Source organism: Bubalus kerabau, chromosome 4 (assembly GCF_029407905.1).
Source record: "Bubalus kerabau isolate K-KA32 ecotype Philippines breed swamp buffalo chromosome 4, PCC_UOA_SB_1v2, whole genome shotgun sequence".
Taxonomy (NCBI): domain Eukaryota; kingdom Metazoa; phylum Chordata; class Mammalia; order Artiodactyla; family Bovidae; genus Bubalus; species Bubalus kerabau.
The window spans coordinates 27069784-27092533 of NC_073627.1; the positions used below are offsets into that span (position 1 = coordinate 27069784).

The window sequence follows — 22750 nt, forward strand, 5'->3', positions numbered from 1 at the left end:
CACGGCAGGCTGCGGGGCCCACGGCTAATGTTCTCTAAATAATTGATAGGCGTAAGGGCCGCCCCGGGCAGCGCAGTATCCCACTGCGCCCTCTGAGTCACCACGAAGGATTAAAAGTATATTCAGCATTGTTTTTATCTTGTGCGTGTGTGCGTGCTGAGTTGCTTTTAGTCGTGTCTGACTCTTTGCAACACTATAGACTGTAGCCCGGCAGGCTCCTCTGTCTATGGCATTCTCCAGGCCAGAATACTGGAGTGGGTTGCCATGCCCTCCTCCAGGGGCTCTTCCTGACCCAGGGATCAAATCTGCATCTCTTTATGTCTCCTGCATTGGCTCACTAGCGCCACTTGGGAAGCCTGTTTTTATGTTGACTGTGCTTTAAAAATTTGAATTCCTTAAAAAACAGGCACTCCAGCTCCCCCCCCACCCTCCGCCCCATATAACCTATATAGTAACTAGCTGATTACTGATTGGAAATAGGCTTTTGGGCCTTGTAGACCTGACAGCAGAGAAGGCAATGGCACCCCATTCCAGTACTTTTGCTTGGAAAATCCCATGGACGGAGAAGCCTGGTGGGCTGCAGTCCATGCGGTCGCTAGAGTCGGACACGACTGAGTGACTTCACTTTCACTTTTCACTTTCATGCATTGGAGAAGGAAATGGCAACCTACTCCAGTGTTCTTGCCTGGAGAATCCCAGGGATGGAGGAGCCTGGTGGGCTGCCGTCTATGGGGTCACACAGAGTCGGACACGACTGAAGCGACTTAGCAGCAGCAGCAGCAGCAGCAGACCTGACAGAGTGCAGCCCTCATCCCTGGCCTCGGCCCCAACCACCTCTCTGCTTCACATTCTCTTAATTGACCTACCACTCCTGCTGGTCAGCTGCCCCACGGTCTGCTCCAGAGCAGCGATGCCTTCAGGCTCCACCATGAGCTTGGACTACAACCCTGTCCTGCCTCCCCTGTTCCCTGGCACCCCTTTTGGAGTTGGTCAGTCGTTCAGTCTACAGACACTTATTGGGCATTCCGCATGAGCAGAGTGCCATGCTGGGTAGGTGCTGGGAAGAGACAGAAGAGGTTGGTGCTGCCTTCAAGGGGAAAGCTCTGCCACCACAAACACCCAGAGAGCTGCTTACTGCAAGTTCACAAGAACTCTGTCTCACAATCAAAGAAGAAGGGGGAGTCAAACAGGGGTGAGCTTTATCAGAAAAGTCTTCTTGAAAGGGAGAGGCTGGAGTCTAACTTTGATTCTCAGTAGGGCCGTCCCAGCTGGGCGAGTAGATGCACAGGGCTGCGGAGCTCATCTGGGAGTGGAACCAAAATTCCCCACCACCTCTGCCCAGCAGCTGCCTTGTGAATCCTGGGCTGCCCCTTCCCCCCTGGGCCAACTGGGTGATAAGGACGGGGGACCAGCCCCAGCAAGGAGGAAGTGGCCTGGCTTCCTGTTTGTTTGTAAATCTCAGAGCAGCACCATGGAGCCATGAACCTCAGCTAAGCAGAGCAACCCCAGCCTGAGCCAAGAGCTCTGGGGAGCTCGCCAACCAATCCAGCAAGCCCTCAGCCAGCTGGGACTCAAGAGCAGGGACCTGTCCAGGGCAGCCGCGCTTGGATGGCCAGCCTGGTAGCAGCCATGCCAGCTTGGCAGGGACAGGAGGTGGAGTAATGACTTCTCCAAAGAAGTTAGAGTCACACACTCACAAAATGAAGCCTCTGGGCAGCTCAAAGGGCTCAAGTAATACCATCCTCCCACCCCAAAGATTATTTCCTAGGACCTGGGCACATCTCTTTTGCCCTAGGGGGAACCTTGTGCAGAGATCATTGGACCCTTTGAAAAATGGAGATGTGTGCATTGTGGTTTTGTTTGCAACACCAAAATACATGAAAAACCACCACCAAGTCATACAAAAGCCAATTGGTGGCAACAAAATATGATAGATTCAGGGGAAATGCTGCAGCCATTCAAAAGAATGGGGTGGATTTGTTTGTGCTACTGCGGTGAGATGTCCAAGATAAGTTCAGTAAATGAAAGCAGTCAGATACGGAAGAGCATGATCCCTTTTCTGTAAATAACCACAGAGGACATGTTCATATAAGCTTAGAGATGGATATGCTCCTGAATGCTTGACTTTTTGTTTTCTGAAAGGAAATTTAAGGGACCTAACAGTGATTATTTTGGGAAAAGCAACTGTGGGAGAAAAGTGGTGGAAAGGTATTCACTGTTCACTATTTATTTTCCTGTGCTTTTTTCATTTTTAAGTGATATATATACGATATTAAATATAATATTTAAAAAACACCACCGTGAGCACTGGGATTGTGGTTTACTCTGTTTAATTCTTTGTACTTCTCTGTATCATTTAAAATAAAAAATATTAGGCTTCCCTGGTATCCCAGTGGTTCGGACTCTGTGATTCCACTACGGGGCGCCTGCCGTTTGACCCGTGATGGGGGAAGATCCCACATTCTGTGTAGCCAAAAAAATAAACAAATGAAATTAAAATATCAAAGCAATAAGTATTATTTTTAAGCCAATTTAAGGAGTCAGGCAGCGTGCATTTGCAAGATTAAACAGAGTAGAGCTAGGATCACATATTCTCCAGAAAAATTGACCAGAGGAGATGGGGAGAATGCTTTGCTTTAAGATCTGTACACATTGGTAAGAGTGGAGCCAATTCAATGCTCCACTTTATGGATTCCTATGGCAAATGTTTGAACCGTCTCTGTTTTCCTTTTAACCATTCCATTTCCCTGTTTCTCCTCCCATTTCATGCCCTCATCATTTAACTTTTGACCTGAACCAAACAATAGGAAACAGAAATCTGAAGGGAGAAGAAGATACACAATATGACTTCAATACACACAACCCGATCACCTGTCATTTGACTTAAGTTGTACTCACTTCTTTACAAAAGATCTGTGTTTGACTCATCTTCTGGTCCCCCGAAGCATCTAGCCCAGGACTGCACCCAGTAGGCACTCAGTAATCATTGTTGGATGAGTAAATGGACCAGCTCGTGCATATGACACTTGTCCTTTTCAGGTCTATTCATTCACAGAGCATCCACGCAGTGCAAGTCCAAACTACTCCTAAGACTATCAGATTTGATTTTGCTTTTCCTCATGAGTGTTTGGGGAGTTGGAAGGAAACTCTTGGGGTCTCAGAAGGAGAATGTGATGTCTCCTCTGTGTCTCACTAATTCATTAAAAACTGGTTAATGAAACTGACCTCAGGCTGCCAAAGCCTGAGTATCCAACACAGTAAGAGCCTGTCTGGTTTTAGAAAGAGTTAAAGCTGAACGAGTGGCGATCTCCCACCTGGCAAAGAGAGGGGTAGCACCAGTTTGGCTGGTGGTTGGGGCAGAACATTTGGTATATTTACAGTCACAGATGCCCAGGGGGTTCTATATCAGGAAGTTGACTGCCGAGGGCCACCTCTATCTATTTACTTACCCTCTGGTTAAGGGTAATGTTAGCTGGCGCTAACATCCTCCTGGTCCTTTCCCTGGGCTCTTTTTCTGAACATCTTGTACTTGTCAACACAGCCTGGCACCTGCAGCAGCAGGCAGGTTGCTGCCACCTGGTGGAGAAGAGAGGCCACAGCCTTGCCGGGCTGGGCCTGAAACAGACTTGAGAGATGGAAGTGAGTGAAGTCGCTCAGTCCGACTCTTTGCGACCCCATGGACACCAGGCTCCTCCGTCCATGGGATTTTCTAGGCAAGAGTACTGGAGTGGGTTGCCATTTCAAACAGCTTCCACGGGACAGTGGATTTCAAAATTTTATAGCCATGGATCTCTTCCTTTAAGACCACTAAGTGACTGAGGCCTTCCTGTAAGACTGCTGAACTCAACACTGCTGTGGCTATAGCGGGGGGAGGAGGGACTCGGAGCCCCAGGGGACACGTTCCACACTCCCCTGAGCTCAGTGGGCAAACAGCTGTTTACTCGCTCATTGCAAGGATGGGAAAATGGAGACTTGGAGATATAATGAGATTTGTGCAAATCCTTTGTATGAAACACATTTTGGAATATGTGCGGCCAACTTGTACCCCCAATCTCAAATAAGGAAGGTCTGAACGCAGGTTTCTGAGTGCTAGATCAAGCCTCCTACCTCAAGACATCTGGGCTCTGGGGAGGAGGAGCCTGGAACTCAACTCCTCCAACATCTTCTTGTTTGAATCAATCCAGGGGTAGACCCATGATGGTCCCTATGCCCCCTCTTCAATAACTGGCCTTGAATCAGGGGCCTGTAGATGCCCAAAAAAGTTTTTTGATATCTGATGTTAGGGAGAGGCAGGCAGCACCTTCGAACACAAATGGGGATAGGAACGAGGAGATTTGGGGCATCTCCTGTGTGCTGAGCCCTGTGCTGAGCATTTTCACATCTGTCATCTCACTTATTCTTCAATAACCCTGCAATGTGGATATTTGTGCCCTTAGTTTTAATGAGACAAAAAGGATGGTTAAAGTTGTTGAGTAATTTACCCAAGGTCTCCCAAACTAATAAGTGGCAGAGTCAGAATCCCAAAACGAATCTTTCTGATTCTAGAACCCATATCCTTTTACAAACTTAGTTGTCTTCTGGGGTGAGAAACCTGGGACTTCCAGGCCAGCTCAGAGTTTCAGTGTCAGCAAGGCTGAACATAGTGCCCTGGCATGAGGGCCTTAGAAGGCGTAAGTGCTGTCTCTGCCTCCTAAGTGCTATGGTCTAGCTGGGGATGGAAGTGCGCCCACAAAGGGAATGAGGACCCCACACGCACTTGCACACCCATGAGTGCCAGGGATTTATAGGACAGGGGCTCCTGGGTATAGAATCCTGGAAGCTGAGAGATGGGATGGAAACAGTACTAAATGAAGGGTGGACGCCGGATTCCACCCTTGGCCTTACCACCTGCATCCTGTGGGATGCTGGGCAAGTCTCCTCCCCTCCTCCCCCAAATGACGGGCTATTCCTGAGGCCCTGAAAACCTTCTGCTCAATTCTGTGCTGTTGTGACTGCAGTGGAAATTCCCGAAGGAGGTGAGTGAGCTGGAGGGTTGTGGACGTGGGAGAGGGAAATAGCATTTCCCACTGAGAGGCCGGCAGAGGCAAGTAAGATAAAGAAGCCATCGTTAGCCAGAGACGGCAAGCTCCTCTGCTCTTGAATGTTTGGTGGAGAACAGGGTTGGCACAATCTACAGTGAGGAACATCTGTGGGTTCTTTTGGGGTCTCTGATTGTCCAGGATAGACACCTTCTTAACCAAGAGACTCTCCTACCCAGCGGCTAAATGTCCCAGAGGCCGCATCTCTGAAGTCATTGCTGCACCAGGCTCCCTTCCTTGGCTGTAGCCTCGCCTGGCTTGGAAAGGACAGTCCGGCAGCAAACCCTCCTGGAGGGCAGACAAATGGAAAAGAAGTGGTTTTACCCCAGGCCTGGAGATCCTCAGACCCCTCGATGACTATGGGGTCACCTAATTCCCATCTGTCTCCTTCCCCATTCCCACTCGGCCTATTCCAGAACCACGTGCAGCCATGGAGACGCTGGTGTTGCAAGTCTGTGCACCAGGGCCTCCGTGTAACTTTGCTTCCCAGTTCACTGTAGCCTCGGACACAGTCGAGGACTCGGGTGACAATCACATTGTATCTGACATAAAGCCCTCCGCCTGAGACTTCCAAATTTCAGGCTTCACCCCATCTTTAAGGCTATTTAATCTCCTTAAGTCAGAGGTCAGCAAACATTTCCTATAAAGGGACAGACAGTAAATACTTCAGGCTTTGCAGGCCATATAATCTCGGTTATAAGTATTCAAGTCTGCTGCTGTAGTGCAAACGTGCATAGTTATTTCCCAATGAAACTCTACTTATGAACACTGAAGCTTGATTTTCATATCTTTTTCGTGTGTCACAAAATAGTATTCTTTTGATTTTTTCCAACCATTGAAAACCAGTGAAAACCACTGTTAGCTCAGGAGCTGTACAAAAACAAGCAGTGGGCTGCATGTGGCCTGCATGCCAGACTTTGCCAGCCCCTGACCCAAATGTTTGCAGCTCATTCAGGCAAATTTAGATGATCCAAGCCTGTCATCAATAAAAGGCTTTTCTGACTAATCCAGGTGGTTTGTCTGATCTTCCCTGGATGACAACAGCTTCTAGTTCCTTCAAAGTAGCCTTGCCCTGTTAGCTGTACTCTCTCTTCCAAAGTAGCTTGATTGGAGGACGCTGGAAATACACCCTCCTCCTCCTCCACACAGCGTCCTGGGCAAAGTCGTCCTCTTTCAAATCTAAACTAGCTTCCCCAGGCCGGTACATTTCCATTCTCTCTTCCAGCCATGTGCGTCTGGGCCTTGCCAAAGCATCCCAGCCTCTACCGGCTGGGACAGGCCTCTTCACTCCTTTTTTTGTTCAATCCTCAACCCCTCTGTTGCCAGAGTTCCAGAGCTAAAGTCTTTTGAATAAAAAGAGACCTTCTGTGTAAAGAAAGGTGGGAAGAGGTCAGCCACAGGCAAATTTCTGGAGAAGAAGGATTTTAAGTTGGGCTTGAGACAAAAAGGGACCGGGATTGAAAGAGGGAGGTGAGAGAAAAGAGGTGCTCCAGCGAGAAGCAACAGAGGGCAAAGGAGAGCGAGAGGAGAGTCCGCACACGCAGGCCGCAGGAAGTGAGAGGGTGGTGGGACCTTTGTGGGTGGGTCCGTCTGCAGGACCGTGAGCCCTGCTTCAGAGCAGCCTGAGGCAACCTAGGGAAAAACCCTCACTTCACCTCTAACCTCAGTCCTGTATGTCTATTCTTCATCTCATCTGACTGACAAACATTCAGTAACTCCCACCAAGAGCCAGGCATGTTTGACTTGGGGGGAAAAGGTCACGGGGGTTGGGGGAAAGAAGAGGAAGGGGAAATGTTGACTCACATAAGGGGCCTGCCCTCCTTAAACGCACACACACCTGCAGCCCAAATGAGCACGAGTGCCTCCCGGGACTGTGGATCGGGTAAGTTTTGTGTGTGTTAGAGAAAGAAGCTGAGCTAGCACTCAGAGGATGTGAAGGAGGAAACAGAACAGGCTCCATCTTGAAAGCAGGACTCCATCTTGGGCCGGACTCTGGACTTGGAGCTATATGCCCAGTATCTATGGAAACGACATACCAACTGGAAAACCAGACCCCCTGGATGGAAGAGCCCCAGGGTTTGTACCTAGACTCTCCGTAGCCTGAAAGAATACCCTAATTATCTGTGTAACCGAATAGAATCATAAATTCTCTTGTGCTTATTGGGGTATGACCATAGGCCTATTAATAATTGTCCACTGTTAACTACCTAGGCTTAAGGCATATGAATCACGGGTTAACTTTGATTGTGTCTTTCTTTTCCTTTGTTCAGGCTAGTTTCAGGGAATTTGGGGAGGTGGGTTTGGGCATGTACACTTAGGGTATATAAGGTTTTCACAAAAGTGGTCAGGGTCCTAGGCTAAGAGGAGACTGCCTTGAGCCCGCTGGTGTAATAAACTGCACTCCACTATCTGCATTGTCCTTCTGAGTGAGTTTGTTTCCCAAACACGTGGCTACAACAGATGGGGGACATCTGGACTTGTGAAATGTGGGGGAAGGGCTGACTGGAGGAAGTGACGCTGTGAGCAGAGGGGTGCAGTGAAAGTGGAGGGTATGCCAACAGGAGCAAGGAACTCAGTTTGGTGTGTTTTCAAAGAGGGGTTTCACTGGCATTACATTTGGGACTTCTGTTGTGTGAGTCTGTCCCATACGAGGTAGGCCTCATAGTGTCCCCGCCACCTCCACTCGCCATCACCTAAAGCTAGTAGCAGCTGCCCCTCTCCAGTTGCATTTTCAAACAGCACTCCCCATCCCATGGGAGCCACTAGGTAGGTATGCGACAGTAAGCAGTCAAGTATGTTGGACTAGAAAGGCAGCGAGGGCCTTGAATGCCAGAACAAGGTATTTGCACTTTATTAACCAAGGGAGGCTTCCCTTGTAGCTCTTCTGGTAAAAGAATCCACCTGCAATGCAGGAGATCTGGTTTGATTCCTGGGTCAGGAAGATCCACTGGAGAAGGGATAGGCTACCCACTCCAGTATTCTTGGGCTTCCCTCGTGGCTCAGCTGGTAAAGAATCTGCCTGCAATGTGGGAGACCTAGGTTCAATCCCTGAGTTGGGAAGATCCCCTGCAGAAGGGAAAGGCTACCCATTTCAGTATTCTGGCCTAGAGAATTCCATGGACTGTGTAGTCCGTGGATCGCAAAGAGTCGGACACGACTGAGCAACTTTCACTTCACTTCAATCAAGGGAGGAGTAGCTGCTGAAGGTTTTTCAGGAGAAAGGGGACGAGACGTACTTAGAAAAATGAAGTTTGTTGACATATACTCATTACTGCATATAAAATAGAAAACTGATGAGAACCTACAGTATAGCACAGGGAACTCTATTCAATGCTCTGTGGTGACCTAAACGGGAAGGAAATCCAAAACAGAGAGGATATATATATATATATATGCATGCTAAGTCACTTCAGTCATGTTCGACTGTTTGTGACCGTATGGACTGTAGCCCACCAGGTTCCTCTGTCCATAGGATTCTCCAAGCAAGAATACTGGAGTGGGTTGCCAGGCCCTCCTCCAGGGATCTTCCCAACCCAGGGATTGAACCCATCTCATTATGTCTCCTGCATTGCAGGAGGGTTCTTTACCACTAGCGCCACCTGGGATGTGTATACATAGAGCTGATTCATTTTGCTATACAGCAGAAACTAATACAACACTGTAAAGCGACTATACTCCAATAAAAATTAATAACGAAAAATGAAGCTTGGAACAGTGTGCAGGATGAACAGGAGGCCAAGGAAAGGCAGGGACATCAATTACAGCTTCCTGTGACTGTCTCACCCAGGTTATTTTCAGTCAGGACGGGCTGCTTTGCCCACAGTATTAGCAGATGGCAAAGGTCCAGGGAGGGCCTAAACACTCTTCCCTGCTGATGGCTGGACCACTGGCTCATTACAAGAGCATTTGCTACACCAAGCTTGGACAATATTCCATTGCCTCTCTCTCTTTCCAATTGACCCACCTGGGGATGGGAGGAGCAGCACAGCTCCTCCCACTTTGGTCCACACCAGCAGAACTTGTATAAAATGCAGCAACCTTTGAGGGTCTTCTTTCCTGGTTCCCCCAGTTCAGGGCCCAAACAAGGGAACTATTCAGCCTGACCAAAGGAGACAGGGATGAAGACACTCCCTGCTTGGCCCCCTCCCTGGACAGGACAGGACAAGGCTTTTGATCCAAGGCCAAGAGAATCCCAAGCTGATAAAAGCCCATTGTGGCAGTGTCTGGAGAAACCCGGAGGCCTTCAGGGGATGCTGGGGCTAAGCAGTCAGTTAACAGCCCTTGAACATTTGTGAAAAGAATTACTTGGCGGAAGTCAAGGCAGAATGAGGCCCCGGGTTACCACTGGCACCATCCATGGCAGGGAGGCTACAGACAAAATCAGCAGGAACTGGCCTGCCTGCTGCTGAAGGGCTGACCTGGAGGCAGAAAGAACCCAGAAGCTGGGGAGGGCTCCCCTCACACACCTGGGTGGGAAATCCAATCTCCTGCCAAATGCAAGAAACAAGCTGCTCTTTTAAAAAGGGCCTGGGGAAGAGAGGCGCCTCCTGCACCGCCCCCCTCCAAGGGTGTCGGAGCAATAAACAGCAGGAAAGGAGGAAGGCCGCTGAGTGGAAGCAGGTCTGGAACCTATTTAGCAGTCAAGCTCTTTCTGCTCCAGTCTTCCACGCGTTTTGAGTTCAGGCACCTCACCACTTGCAGGCCTCGCTACTCTTACAGCATAAAAACACAAGTAGGAAGAGTTATTCCGAGATAACTGATGCCAGGGAGGTGGTGAAGTGATGGGCTGAATGAGGCTCGCTCAGCATCAGAATGAAGCTTTGGTGGGAAGTTCAGCCGAGGGTCACGGGCCCATCACACTCCTGTCGGCATGCTCACAGTGGTGGGAAAGGATGTGATCCCCACGGAGGGGCCCTGGAAGGGGAGTGGGGTGTAGTGCCGGGAGAACTCAGTCCCCAGCCAACCCCGAATTGGTGCATCTGTCCCCTTTCCCAGCTGACAGCTGGCCCTATCACTCCGGGAGAGGAAATGCAGAATCCAGGTCACAGACCAGCCTGCAGAGTCCTCTTAAGAGGCCGCTCTCCTCGGCCAGGTGGTGAGCCTGGGATTAAACCGAGAGCAGAGGTTAAAGCACAGTCCGTGTGGGTGCTGACCGCACTGCTGCTCCCGTCCTGCTCCTCAAAGGATGAGGCGGGTGACCAGCACAGCTCATTTCTCAATCCGGTCCCCTCTCCCCCCGCCCTTCAAAGACCAAGGCCTTTCCACAGCAGACTAAAGCAGAATAAGCAATACAATCCCGTGCCAGGCAAGGCACCTGAAGCCATCTACTGTGTCAGTCTAACCAGAGCGCACCAAGGGCTTGGCACAGTGTATTTTATGTCAATCCCTCTTTCGGTAAATGCGCCTACAACTCCCAACTTAAAGATAACAAAGGAAGTTAACAAGCCTCCATCCAACCTCACCTCCTAAGTACCCATGTCATGATAAACCTCACTTGACACCACTGATTAAGTTCAGGCTGGAGATGGATCTGGCACATGGCAACCCAGTGTTTTCTGAAACCAAAGCATTTCCTGCCCTGCTGGAGAGTCTGTCCTCTCTGGTGATACAAATGTGCACAGACTGCTGGAATGTTCTGTCCTGAGCCCATGGCTCCCACAAACAAACAAACAAAACAAACCCACACGACTGAGCTAGAAGGTCTGGGTGTCATTTATTGATAGTAGTTTACACACATTTGTCTTCCCATGGTCATTTCCTTCAAGGCATAGGCACAGAGCCCTCTAGAAGGGCAGTCTCTGAACCAGGGAGCCAGGAACACTGGATGCACACGTCTTTGGCAGGCCTGTACAGCTCTGGCCGGATGCAATCCTTCAAGCTGGAAATCCGCCGGGTATTTGAGACACGAAGGTGGGAGGCGGAGAGGAAGGCCACAGGACTCTCATCTCGGGCCAGGCCTGCTCACTCTACTCAAATCCATTCCAGGACTCTGGGGCGGGGCGGGGAGCAAATCAAATCAGGCCCACCCACCTTCACGGAGGCAGATTCTTCAATCCGTGCCGTTTGTACACACCTGCTTCTGCTGGTCCCGCAGTTAAAGAGCATCAGCTTTACGGTAAGAGATGGATCACTTCCTCTCTGACCCACCCCAACACCTCTCTTCCTCTGAGTCTGTGCAGGAACCACTGGAGAAATCCGAGGCCTGTGTTCACCATTCATCTGCGTGTGCCCTCTTCCTCAAATCCTGAATGAAGGGTTGGTTGGAGGCTCCAAGTTTACTCAGGCCTCCCACTGACTCCCAGCTCATTACACACAAGGCCCGGCCCTTCTTCTGCCAATTGTCAGTGCCTGGGCAGGAGTGCCAGCCAGCCCCAAAGACAGGAGCCAAGCTGTCTGTGTAGGCACTTAGCAATTTTGGGTAGGAAGCTAAATTAACAAAAAAGGGGGATGGAAATGAGAAGAATCAAAGAGCTTCATCTGATTGAGTAAATAAGAGATCTGAAGTGATTTTACTTTTATTTCCTTCACTTTAAGCCAATCATGAAGTTTCACAGTGATTTCTGGGGCAGGAGAAGGAAGGTGGTGCTGAGCGACTTTGGGGCTGTGGTCCAGCTGGCCCAGGAGGTGTGGGCCTCACTGGGGCAGCTGGAGGAGCACCGACTGCCCGGTGGGCAGGTAGGTGATGTTCCGGGAGCGCGACAGCTGGTACGCGATGTCTTCCGCGGCCTCCAGCTTGCGCAGCTCGATCAGGCCGTCGCCTGCAGTGGCGAGCGAGTTGGCAATTAACTCCGCCGCCTTGGAGTCGCCCTCTGCGGAGATGATGGCTGCCTTCTTCTGCTGCTCAGCCTGCGAGGGTGGAGGCAGAGACCAAGATGACACTCTGGGGCATGGATGGCCGGTTACAGCCTCAACAGCCCTATGTTAGGCACCCTCTCTGGGTCCTGAATGAGCTCTGGGATTTCACCTCTCCCTTCAAAAGGGCTCAACAAACACTGTTCACTCAATCCTCCTTGCCCCCGTCATGCCCACTGCTCACTACTATAGGGACACGTTTCTGTTGGCTGTATAGACAGCTGTCTTATTTCAAAGTCCTCAATAACATTAACAGCAACTGAGGCCAGCCACCTACTCTGAGCCTGGAGGATCCCAGGCCAAGGAAAGCAAGAGAGAAAGGAAGGTAGACTCAACCTTCATCTTTCCCTCCAGGCCCAAGTCAAAGTGACTTTCATCAAAACCAGTGCGGCCAAGTAGGAGCAGCAGGCACACGATGCTCCTTAGACTGTGGGCTGAAGGGGTTCCCGACCAGGAACTTGGGCAGCCAGTACAAGACCTCCTGGCTCTTCCAGCTCGTATCAACAGGAAGATGTCTATCTACAATGCATGACCTGCAGAAGGGTGGGAGGAGAGCACGGTGCAGGGCCTCCCTGAGGTTAACACACAGCTGCTCAACTGAGGCTCTGGGGCTGTTCACTCAACAAATGTTTACGGATACCTAGTATCTACCTTAGGCACGGTTTTGGTATGTTCTAGACACTGGAGAGACGAAGAAAAAAGGAAAAAAAACAACTCCACCCACTTGGAGTCTATATTCTCTAAAGTTAAACGTCTACCCATGCATCTTTCTTTGGTTGATTCTAAGGACTAAGGCATCTTGATTAGGAATAAAAATCCAAGTGTGTTAATGGTGGGGAGAAGGAGATACATGAAATAAATACACCTTCGCAAAGACTGAAAGACCAGGCCCTGTGCAAATCCACTGCATCCCAGCACACTCTGACACATCTGGATGGATTTAGTGCTTGAAAACAATCCAGCGACAATAGTGTATCTGGTGCAGCGTTTGATCCTTTAGGCTGTCAGCTTTCACTGTGTGACCAAGGTTAAAAACAACTTCTCAGTGAAGCTGAAAATATTCCAGAAGAAACATTTTTATTTGTGGGAGAGTGTTTTTGATCTTAGGGACGTGGAAAAGAAATTACTCTTCAATGATTTAGGAACATAACCTCACATATCTCTGACTAGACCCTAAAGACTCTGGAACCAATTGCAGGAGTACAGTCTTTTCAATCCCCTTCCGATGATCCCGGAAGAAGAGATGACAGATGATGAATTTCCAGGCCACCCAGCAAACGGGGCAGCTGAGCACAGAAGGGGAGAGAGGCTCCTGCCATCTGGTTGAGCACTCACCTTTTCCACCACAAATCTGGCCCTCTCTGCTTCCTGCTGAGCCACCTGTTTGGCTTCCACCGCTTCTGTGAACTCCTTCCCAAAGGTCAGATGCGTCTAAGGGGAGAGAGTGAGAGCAAGATGAGGCATTGTAATTGCTTTGACAGGGCTGCTGCAGAGCCCCCATGGCGGCTGGAAGAAGAGGCCAGGAATGGCTCTAGCAGCTGGAGATAACATGAGGCCAGAACACCCTTCCACCTCCACATCCGTGTCCAAACTGAGTTCACAGCCCAGAATCCTCAGTTGCCCAAGTGCTCCTGTTCATCACTGTCCTCAGGTAGGAAACAGCCATGGGCACCAGAAGGTGTCTGCTCAACTGACCACCTCCCCAGGGGAGGAGAAGGGTGGCTTCCAGGACCCCCAGCACCAACAAGTGCTCTTCCAAGGCCCTTTGATGCCTGCTCAAAGCCCCCAGAGAGACCAGACGGAAAACTGAGCCCCTGCGAGTGAGGCACGCAGCTGGTTCTCAGGGATTCAAGAGTGTGAGGCTCTCTGCTCATGGATTAACCAGTCCACTGCTTTCTCACAGCATCTCCATCACAAAACAGGAAGAGGAAGAGTGAGACTTCCAAATCATGATTTTGCAAATCACAGTATTCCTTATGAACAAGTCCTTCTGGTAAAGGGTTTAAAAGAAAGAGAAAGCAGGTAAAGATTGTTGCTTAGGGTGAAGGTTTAAAATTCTGATTATGCATAGGTCTTCCCTAGTAACATAAGTGACCAAGTGCAAATAATGGGAACAGAGCTCAGCACTCCTAAAGCCAAATTTATTTATCCAACTTTTTATTAAACGGGAAGAATAATGGGGAGAATAGTATGAGTTCTGCTATCAAATTCTACTTGTTTCATTCCACCCCCACACTCCCAATCTCTGCTTTAAAAAAAAATAAGCAGCTCAAACCCTCTTCTGGAGAGTAAATTGCAGTGCATTGTCTTTTCAGAACTTTTAACACTCCTAACTCTTATATTGCAGCTGTTCTACCTTGCTTGCTCCATTACTGGACTCCTGTTCAAAGTTTGGGGACGAAAATACGATCCTGAGCAATGAAAATGGAAGTGTGCAATTAAGGAATAAAATTTCTTTCCAGAAGGGCCAGCTGAAGGCAGCAAACTCCCCATGAAACCTAATTTTCTCCTCACACCTCTTAGACACCGTTTCTTGTGGTCAACCCGCATTTCCCCAGAATGGACTATGTGGTTAAAATTTAGCAAAATGCCAAGGTTCTCCTTAGGTTTTTACTATGTTCTCATGGCCAAGGTGTTTAGATTAACACTAAGTGGGAGGGCCTGAGAAACTGCTCCAGTCTCAGGGGCCAAGTGGCTGCAGCCTGGCATCTTGCCAGTAGAGGGAACCCAAAAGCCCTCCACGGAGGCAGAGCCCTGGGGTGAGCAATGGGTGTGCACAGGGTGACTGTTTAAACAGCTGCACAGATGCTGAGTGGGAAACGGTGCCTTTCCCCAGCGACGCGCAGGAGAACGGAACAGGAAACGCTCTACCTCACTACCCAAGCAAATCACTCCAAATGATTTTTCCCAGAGAATCAGAAACACGACCCCTTTCCCTCATCCTCCCTGATCTGAAATGCTATCCTGCCTGTATTGCTTTCTGTCTGCACTGCGGCATTCAATGTCGTATAAATACACGGACCACACAGTCTCAAGAGGGTAACTCATGCCTCAGAGATGCCCCCATACCAGGCTTTGGGGGACAGAACCATTCATTTACACTCTATCACCTTTCACAGGGAGTTCTCAGAGATCACGTCACTGCACTTCAAACCCTAAGTGTTAGGAAATTCCCAGGGGTCAGGCTGGGAGGTCTGTGCACGGGAGAAAAGACGATGCCAGCTGCTCCCCAGTCTCTATCAGGTAGTTTCTGCGCCAAACGAGGTAAACGTGACAACACTTTTGAGGAGCCGTGAGGAACACTCAGCCTGGGGAAGGGAAAAAACCTAGTGGCTAGGGACCACCTGGGCAGGACCAAAAACCAAAGTAGAAACGCCTGTGGCACAGGGCTGGTAAAAGAATCCTCATCTGAAAATAAACCCAAGGAGACTGTCTCATAGCACCAAGAAGGTTCCATGTTTTCCAGTCTTCATCAAGGAAAGTGGAAGGTAGGACCTTATAGTATTTACCCAGAAATGGAGCCAGGCACCCCCACTCCCCAAGACCCTTACCAAGGATACGTCATCCAGGATGAGCCCAAAGGTCGCTGCTCGCTCTGTGAGGTCATCGCTCACCTGTCTGGAGACCAGCTCTCTCTGGGTGATCAGTTCTCCAGCATCAAAGCGAGCCTGGTTCCAAGGGAAGGCAGAGGAGCCAGTCATGATTGCGAAGAAGCAGAATCCCAACCAGTCATCAACAAGCTCTTCCTGCCACCGAGTGCGCTCTTGGGGGCAGGGCTCGAGGACAAGGCCCTGCTCACTCACCACCACGGACTTGAGGATCTCTGTAGTGATGGATGGCAGCACGCGCTCGTCGTAGTCCTCTCCAATGCTGGTGAAGATGCGAGGAAGCTGACTAGCAACCGGCCGGAAGAGGATGCGCAGCGTGATGTTGACATTCTGTAAATCTGAGGGCAGGGCACAGATGCTGGAGTCAAAAATACACATCACATGGCCTCCTATGACCTCCCCAATGCCAAATCTGCTACAGTTTATAAGTAAAGTGGCTGATTAACAAACCCTTCAAGGTGAGGTGCACAGGTTCATGGTTTCTTTGGTAGAGAACCCAGCAGAGCACCAGCGCTAATAAGTTCTCAAAGGATTCTGGTGATGACAGCTTTTCCGTGTCCTGAATGCCCTCTGACATGAGCAAATTCAGATTATAGGTCTAGTAGTGCCATGGAATCTCTGGAATAACGAATATTTTAAGCAAAGAGATAAGCCAATGCCAAGAATTCTAGGATAAAGCCTCTCCAAGGCCAGGTCAATGTGGCTCAAGGCTGGAGTATGCCTCAGAGAGATGACTGTGAGCCCAGTGGACTGAGTCCAGGGCCTGGCTGTGCCTTAACTCTCATGTTTACTTATTACACAGCCTTAGCCTCTCTCAGCGTATTTCCTCATCTGTAAGAATAGGGATGATATCATCTGCCTTCTGGGCACGTTGGGGGAAACTGAAGGAGGAGACAGATATAAAGGCACTCTGTCAAATATGCAACAGAGGTGAGGGGTTATCAGACTCATTGAGAGGCCGCTTCTCATTACTGGTCAAAGGACCCAGGAAATTACAACTTCCCCTGACAATCCAGTTGTGCTTGGAGCTGAGGCCCTGCTTGCAGTCTTCAACAATATGGATCAAGTGCCCACGAGATGAGTTCTGAACCAGGCACCAGAGCGGGAAATGGTTACACACGCACTCGTTAAGGCCTTTAAGTTAAATTATTTAAATTATATGTAGAGTACATCATGAGAAACGCTGGACTGGAAGAAGCACAAGCTGGAATCAAGATTGCTGGGAGAAATATCAATAACCTCAGATATGCAGATGACACCACCCTTATGGCAGAAAGTGAAGAGGAACTAAAAAGCCTCTTGAGGAAAGTGAAAGAGGAGAGTGAAAAAGCTGGCTTAAAGCTCAACATTCAGAAAACAAAGATCATGGCATCTGGTCCCATCACTTCATGGGAAAAGATGGGGAAACAGTGGAAACAGTGTCAGACTTTCTTTTTTGGGCTCCAAAATCACTACAGATGGTGACTGCAGCCATGAAATTAAAAGACGGTTACTCCTTAGAAGGAAAGTTATGACCAACCTAGATAGCATATTGAAAAGTAGAGACATTACTTTGCCAACAAAGGTCCGTCTAGTCAAGGCTATGGCTTTTCCAGTGATCATGTATGGATGTGAGAGTTGGACTGTGAAGAAAGCTGAGCCTTGAAGAATTGATGCTTTTGAACTGTGGTGTTGGAGAAGACTCTTGAGTCCTTTGGACTGCAAGGAGATCCAACCAGTCCATTCTAAAGGAGATCAGCCCTGGGATTTCTTTGGAAGGAATGATGCTGAAGCTGAAACTCCAGTACTTTGGCCACCTCATGTGAAGAGCTGACTCATTGGAAAAGACCCTGATGCTGGGAGGGATTGGGGGCAGGAGGAAAAGGGGACAACAGAGGATGAGATGGCTGGATGGCATCACCGACTCGATGGACATGAGTTTGAGTGAACTCCGGGAGATGGTGACGGACAGGGAGGCCTGGCGTGCTGCGATTCATGGGGTCGCAAAGAGTCGGACACGACTGAGCTACTGAACTGAAGACGTTTCTTAATGAACCCCACCCCACTGTTGATTTCCTCTGATGTAGTAGGCAGGCCAGACCCTTTACAGGAGGCTCGGCCTCTCCCTAGTTGGGAGAAACAGGACAGATTAGACAATACTGTGTCCCCTCCCCTGTGCAACACACTTCTCACTCTCAAGCACCAGCACAGAGGCCTGTTCCTCACAGCTCCCCTCTGCTCCCCTACATGCTGCATTCACCACACCCCATTCCTAACGCCTGTCCACGTCTGTCTCCCTTGCCAGACTGAGCTCCTAAAGGCTCCCGCTTTATTCATCGCTGAACTACCCCACGCTCCGACCCAGCACAAAGCCTGACACTACTACAGAAAGCAAACATCCTCTGAGGACCAGCAACATCCACGCGATCCTCTCCTCCCACACAGAAAGGTCACAGCAGAGCCAGCATCTGCCACTCCATTTACTGCCGTGCACCTCTGTGTGTACGATGGGGAGGAGAGAACCATGATAGCAATTCATTTCGGGCTCCAACCAGGGAGTCGGTGGCATGTCAGACACCAGGTTGCTCTCAGGGATGTGGGCCTTGGCCCAGGAGGTAACAGTGTGAGAGCAGCACTGCTGGAAACATAGGCCTGGAAGCAAGGGCAAGCCAGCTGTGAAGGCAACACAACGGCTGCATCAGTGTACAGTCACCCTGGGGAACAAGGACGGATGGGGAGGGTCAACCGAGAGAGAGCAAAGGCGCTTTCAGATTTCTTTAAAACTGGATCGCTATGCGACTACTGAAATATATCCGTTCATTGCTCTAAATTCATACAGTTGTGTGTGTATCTTGAATATACAGGCACACCTCACATATTTGTGCTTCGCATACACCGTATTTCCTACAAACTGAAGGTCTGGGGCAACGCTTTATCAAGCAGGTTTATTACCACCATTTTTCTAACAGCACCTGCTCACTTCAGGTCTGTATCACATTTTAAAAAATATCTATTTGGCTGATTTGGGTCTTAGTGGCACACGGGGTCTTTGGCTGCGATGCGGGGACTCTCTAGCTGTGGCTCATGTGCAGCCTTTGTTGTGGAATCTAGTTCACTGACTGGGGATCGAACCGGTATCCCCTGCCTTTCAAGGCAGATTCTTAACTACCAAGAAAGTCTCTCTGAGTCACATTTTGGTAACTTACAATATTCCAAACTTTCCAATATTATTACATTCACTATGGTGATCTGTGATGTTACTACTATAATTCACTGAAGGCTCAGATGATGGTTAGCATTTTTTTAGCCATAAAGTATTTTTTAATCACGGTATGTACACTGTTTCTTTAGAGACAGAGCTGTTGCACCTGTAATAGGACACAGTATGGGATAAACATAACTTCTATATGCACTGGGAAACAAAAATATTTGTGTGACTCGCTTTATTACAATATTTGCTTTGTTGCAGGGGTCTGGAACTGAACTCATAATATCTCTTCAGGCATGCTTGTATATTTCTTTTTCTGTAGCTACGTAAAACTCTTCAGGAAAAATATTTAGGGAAGTTCAACCCATTCTGGATCCCACAGCTGAGACTCACCTTTGCTACCAGTGATTACTGGCACATTACGTGGTCGAGAGCGGCAGTCAAAGATAATTGGTTTCTGTACCCAAGGGATGAGGAAGTGAGTCCCTTCTCCTACGACAATGTCCTGCACTCCCCGGAACCGGTCAAAGATGACAGCTCTGTGCCCAGCATCCACTGGGAATGAAGGATAACAATGGGTCAGAAAAATCCCCTCACCCTTTAACCGAAAGGATCGCGTCTGAAAGACCCCTGGTGTTTTCTGTTCATAGTAGGTCTCTTGCTCTGTCTTCCCACATTTCAGGACTCCAGAGGCTTCTTAACAGCTACAAAACAAAGCAATCCCTTTCTGTCCCATGTCCTCCCAAGGACTTCGGTAAAAGGATATATTCTCAGCATTCTTCCTCCTTGAAACAACTGGCTGCTGGTTTTCTGATTAACCACTCCACCCATGAACTCCCACCAACACATTCCTAGGAACCAGCTCCCAAAACTTCCTTCTAAAACTCACAGTCCATCCTGGTTCCAATTTAACCCAGAGTTCCCAGAAGCAGCACCCTTCCTATGGCAATTCTAAAATTTGGAAGTCCTCATTTTTTCCTTTCCAACGGCTTGGTTTCTCTAAACTCTGAAGGGGTTATAGAGCTGTCTTGCTAATTTCAGAGAGCAATTAATGATGGTGATTACAGTCTAGCCATGCAGGATGGCCAAAAAGATCAGAGTATAAAGCTGGGCCACAGAAGCAGAGCAGGCTTTTCTGATCAGCCGCTTTCTGTCTCTGCCTTTTTGGACTTTATAGGTGGTCCAGTATCTTCACTCTGAAAGTACTCCTCCTGCTGTCAGAGGCTCGCATGAGATGGGTCAATCTACTGCTGCTTTCCAACAGTGAAAAGTTAAGAGAATTTCAAAGCAGGAGGGTCTTAGACATAAACTAGTTCAATCCTGCTGCTTGACCAATGAGAAAGCTGAGTCCTATGGAGGGGAAGGTGACTTGCCTAAAGTCACACAGGAAAGTGGAAGAAAACCTAGCTGGTTTTTTTTTTTTTTTTTTTTAATTTTTGGCCATACCGCTCCACCTGCAGGACCTTAATTCGCCAACCAGGGACCAAACCTGAGCCCCCTGCAGTGGAAGGACAGAGTCTTAACCAATGGACTGCCAGGGAAGTCCCCAAAGACAGCTTAAAGCCTGGTTACGCTAATAAAAGCTGGGCAATGCATCTCAAAGATATTTTCTCAGGAACAACTCAACTAGAGCAGAGCAAAAGTTTCTGCTCAGATCAAGGTCATCAACGGTCTAAAGCCCTTGCTGAGTTACTCCCCACACAGGCAGAAGAGAACAGACTCTCCATTTCAACTGGCCAGCAAAATCCTGACATACTGATGCAGCATCACTTTAACAAGAGAAGGTGGAAACACCCAACTAGGTTGGGAGGCTCTTTGTAAAGAAAGGCTCTGAGAGAACCTAAGGCTCCAAGGACAGAGGTTCTGATGACAAGGCCATCATATGGTGCAGGATGGCAGCAGGTGAGCCTTCTTGGTCAAATATGTTCACAGCAAGTGGTTCCCAGCAGGAGTGTCATATGGGCTAGGCAGACCGATGAAAATCCTCTGGCAAAGGTCAGTGACCTACCACCCCTCAGTGCCTCACCATTATACAAGGCAGAGTTCACCACGCCTCCTGCAACGGCTAAGGCAAGACCAAACTTGCCAATGGACTCAAACACTTTGGCAGCCATGTCTCCTTTGGCTGGACCCACTCACACCTAAGGGGGTAAAAACAAAACAAACAAAACAACTCAATCCCCAATCCTCAGAGGAAGCCCTCTCTGAGGCATCACATGCATTTCTCAAGCTAGCTATTTATTTCCCCAGTCCTGAGAGCTCTAAATCTTCAACTGAAAAACATTTCATAAATAACACTCTGCAGCTTGTAAAAGCATATAATCAATTCCTCTGATCTTCTTTTTCCGCTGCCTGCTTCTTTTTCTACTACTTAAGAAATGGCGTCTGGGGGTATTGGTTCAAAATGGGAAGAAGGCATGGGCTGGATTACCCATAGAAAACTTAGCACCATACCAAAACAGCCTCTCATCTCCTGGACCTGCAGGCCTCAGAAGAGAGGCTGTGGAGTTGGTTCTGTGCGATTTTGATTCCAAAAAAAACACGTGATTCCAACAACAAAACAACAGTAGCAGCTAACCTTTACAATAGGCCGTCTTCTAACAGCAATTGGTGTATTTAATCTTCACATCAACCCCTATGAAGTAGAGGACTACACAGATGAGGAAACTGAAGCACAAAGAGAGGTTAAGTTACAAGGGAAGCCTAAGATCAGGCAGCTATGAAGGAGGCAACCAGGATTAGAACCTGGAGGTCTAATTCTAGAAGACACAGCTTAACTCCTCACCAGGGTTTCTCAACATCAGGTATTAAGAATGAATGACCTGTTACTATGGAAGCAGGCCCTGATGACGTTCTGGGGCCAACAAATCACGAGAAATAACAGGGCCAAAAAGGTACTAAACAGCTGCACCGCGAGCAACAGCCCTGGAAGAGGTTGGGGTGGAGGCAGAAGTGGGGCGGGCGGGAGCGCGGCTGACCTCTCTACAATCTGCTCTTGCACTTAAACTTTGTCTTTCCCCGCCCCATCGTCGTCGGCCACTTCAGCCTCTCCTCTTTCTCAGGCCTCAACTTCTGAGTATCTTCATCTCTATCCGTGCACTTAACTATTCTATTCCCGTGATCAGGACGCCTAGTCCTGACCCCTCGGCCTTTCCATTCCTAATAGATTCTGGATTATTCCTCTCCCTGCCCCCATACACACCTACCTCACTCGACGCAACTCCAGGCTCCTCCCAGGCTCCCCCCCTTCCCCTCCGACACGAGGCGGACCCAGGCATACACTCCGCCCGCCCAAACTTGAGGAGAATGGGAACGCAGAGGGGAGACTGCAGGGACTCCAGAACGCGGACCACAGCCGCTCCCCAGCTTTCTCACCTGCTTCCACTCTGACCTCCACATGAATTCCCCAGCCACAGACAGCGCGTGCGCCGGACAGCTCCTCCACGTCCCCGCCCTACTTCCAAGATCCGCGCTTCGGATTGGTGAGGACGAGCGCTATGCATTCTGGGAAGGGTGGCTTGCTGCCTTACTGTTGTTCCCAGGCTCTTCGCAGATGAACTACAATTCCCAAAAAGCCATGCAGGGGCTGACCCGCGCTGAAAAACCTTTAGTCTTTGGTAGTACTGAAGGCCCAGAGGTTGCCGCAAAGCATTTGGGGGGCTGTAGTTTCTTGGGGGATAAATGCACGTGCCTGTTGTGAACTGAAGCTGGAGGCCTTCAGAACGAGTAGCTGGGCCTGCTGGGTGGTGGACGAGATGGGCAAGGGCAAGTTTATGGCTGATGAAAGAGGGCGGGTGTGCACCTGGGATAAAGTTGTGAAGTAACTGGTGGACTGAGAGACAGAGGAGATATCTTCTTTCCAAATCCCTGTCTAGAAGCGACCTGAGTTGTGGGACATTGATTGCCAGAGTCAGAGAGAACCTTAGAAACCATCTGGACTAGAAAATGAGGTCTAGAGAGAGGAAGGGAGTCATTCAGGGTCATGCAACAATTTAAAAGAGGGATTGGGCTTAAAGTCTGGGTTT

The 22750-nt window shown here is 49.1% G+C and overlaps 1 protein-coding gene across 3 annotated transcripts; it reads right to left on the reverse strand.

Annotated features, from left to right (window-relative positions):
- Positions 1-11559: 11559 nt before the first annotated feature.
- On the reverse strand, positions 11560-22225 carry PHB1 (prohibitin 1). 3 transcript variants are annotated; one of them, XM_055576154.1, is made up of 8 exons: positions 22101-22145; positions 21304-21392; positions 20752-20866; positions 19119-19280; positions 15734-15876; positions 15482-15598; positions 13266-13361; positions 11560-11924 (listed from the first exon to the last, which is right to left on the reverse strand). In XM_055576154.1, the coding sequence occupies exons 3-8, from the start codon at positions 20837-20839 to the stop codon at positions 11712-11714; spliced, it is 819 nt and encodes a 272-aa protein (XP_055432129.1). In that variant the 5' UTR covers positions 20840-20866; positions 21304-21392; positions 22101-22145; the 3' UTR covers positions 11560-11711. The 3 variants fall into 3 exon arrangements, with proteins under 3 accessions (XP_055432129.1, XP_055432130.1, XP_055432131.1); XM_055576155.1 differs by lacking the exon at positions 21304-21392 and having other exon boundaries at positions 22101-22225; XM_055576156.1 differs by lacking the exons at positions 21304-21392; positions 22101-22145 and adding an exon at positions 21932-22077.
- Positions 22226-22750: the final 525 nt, after the last annotated feature.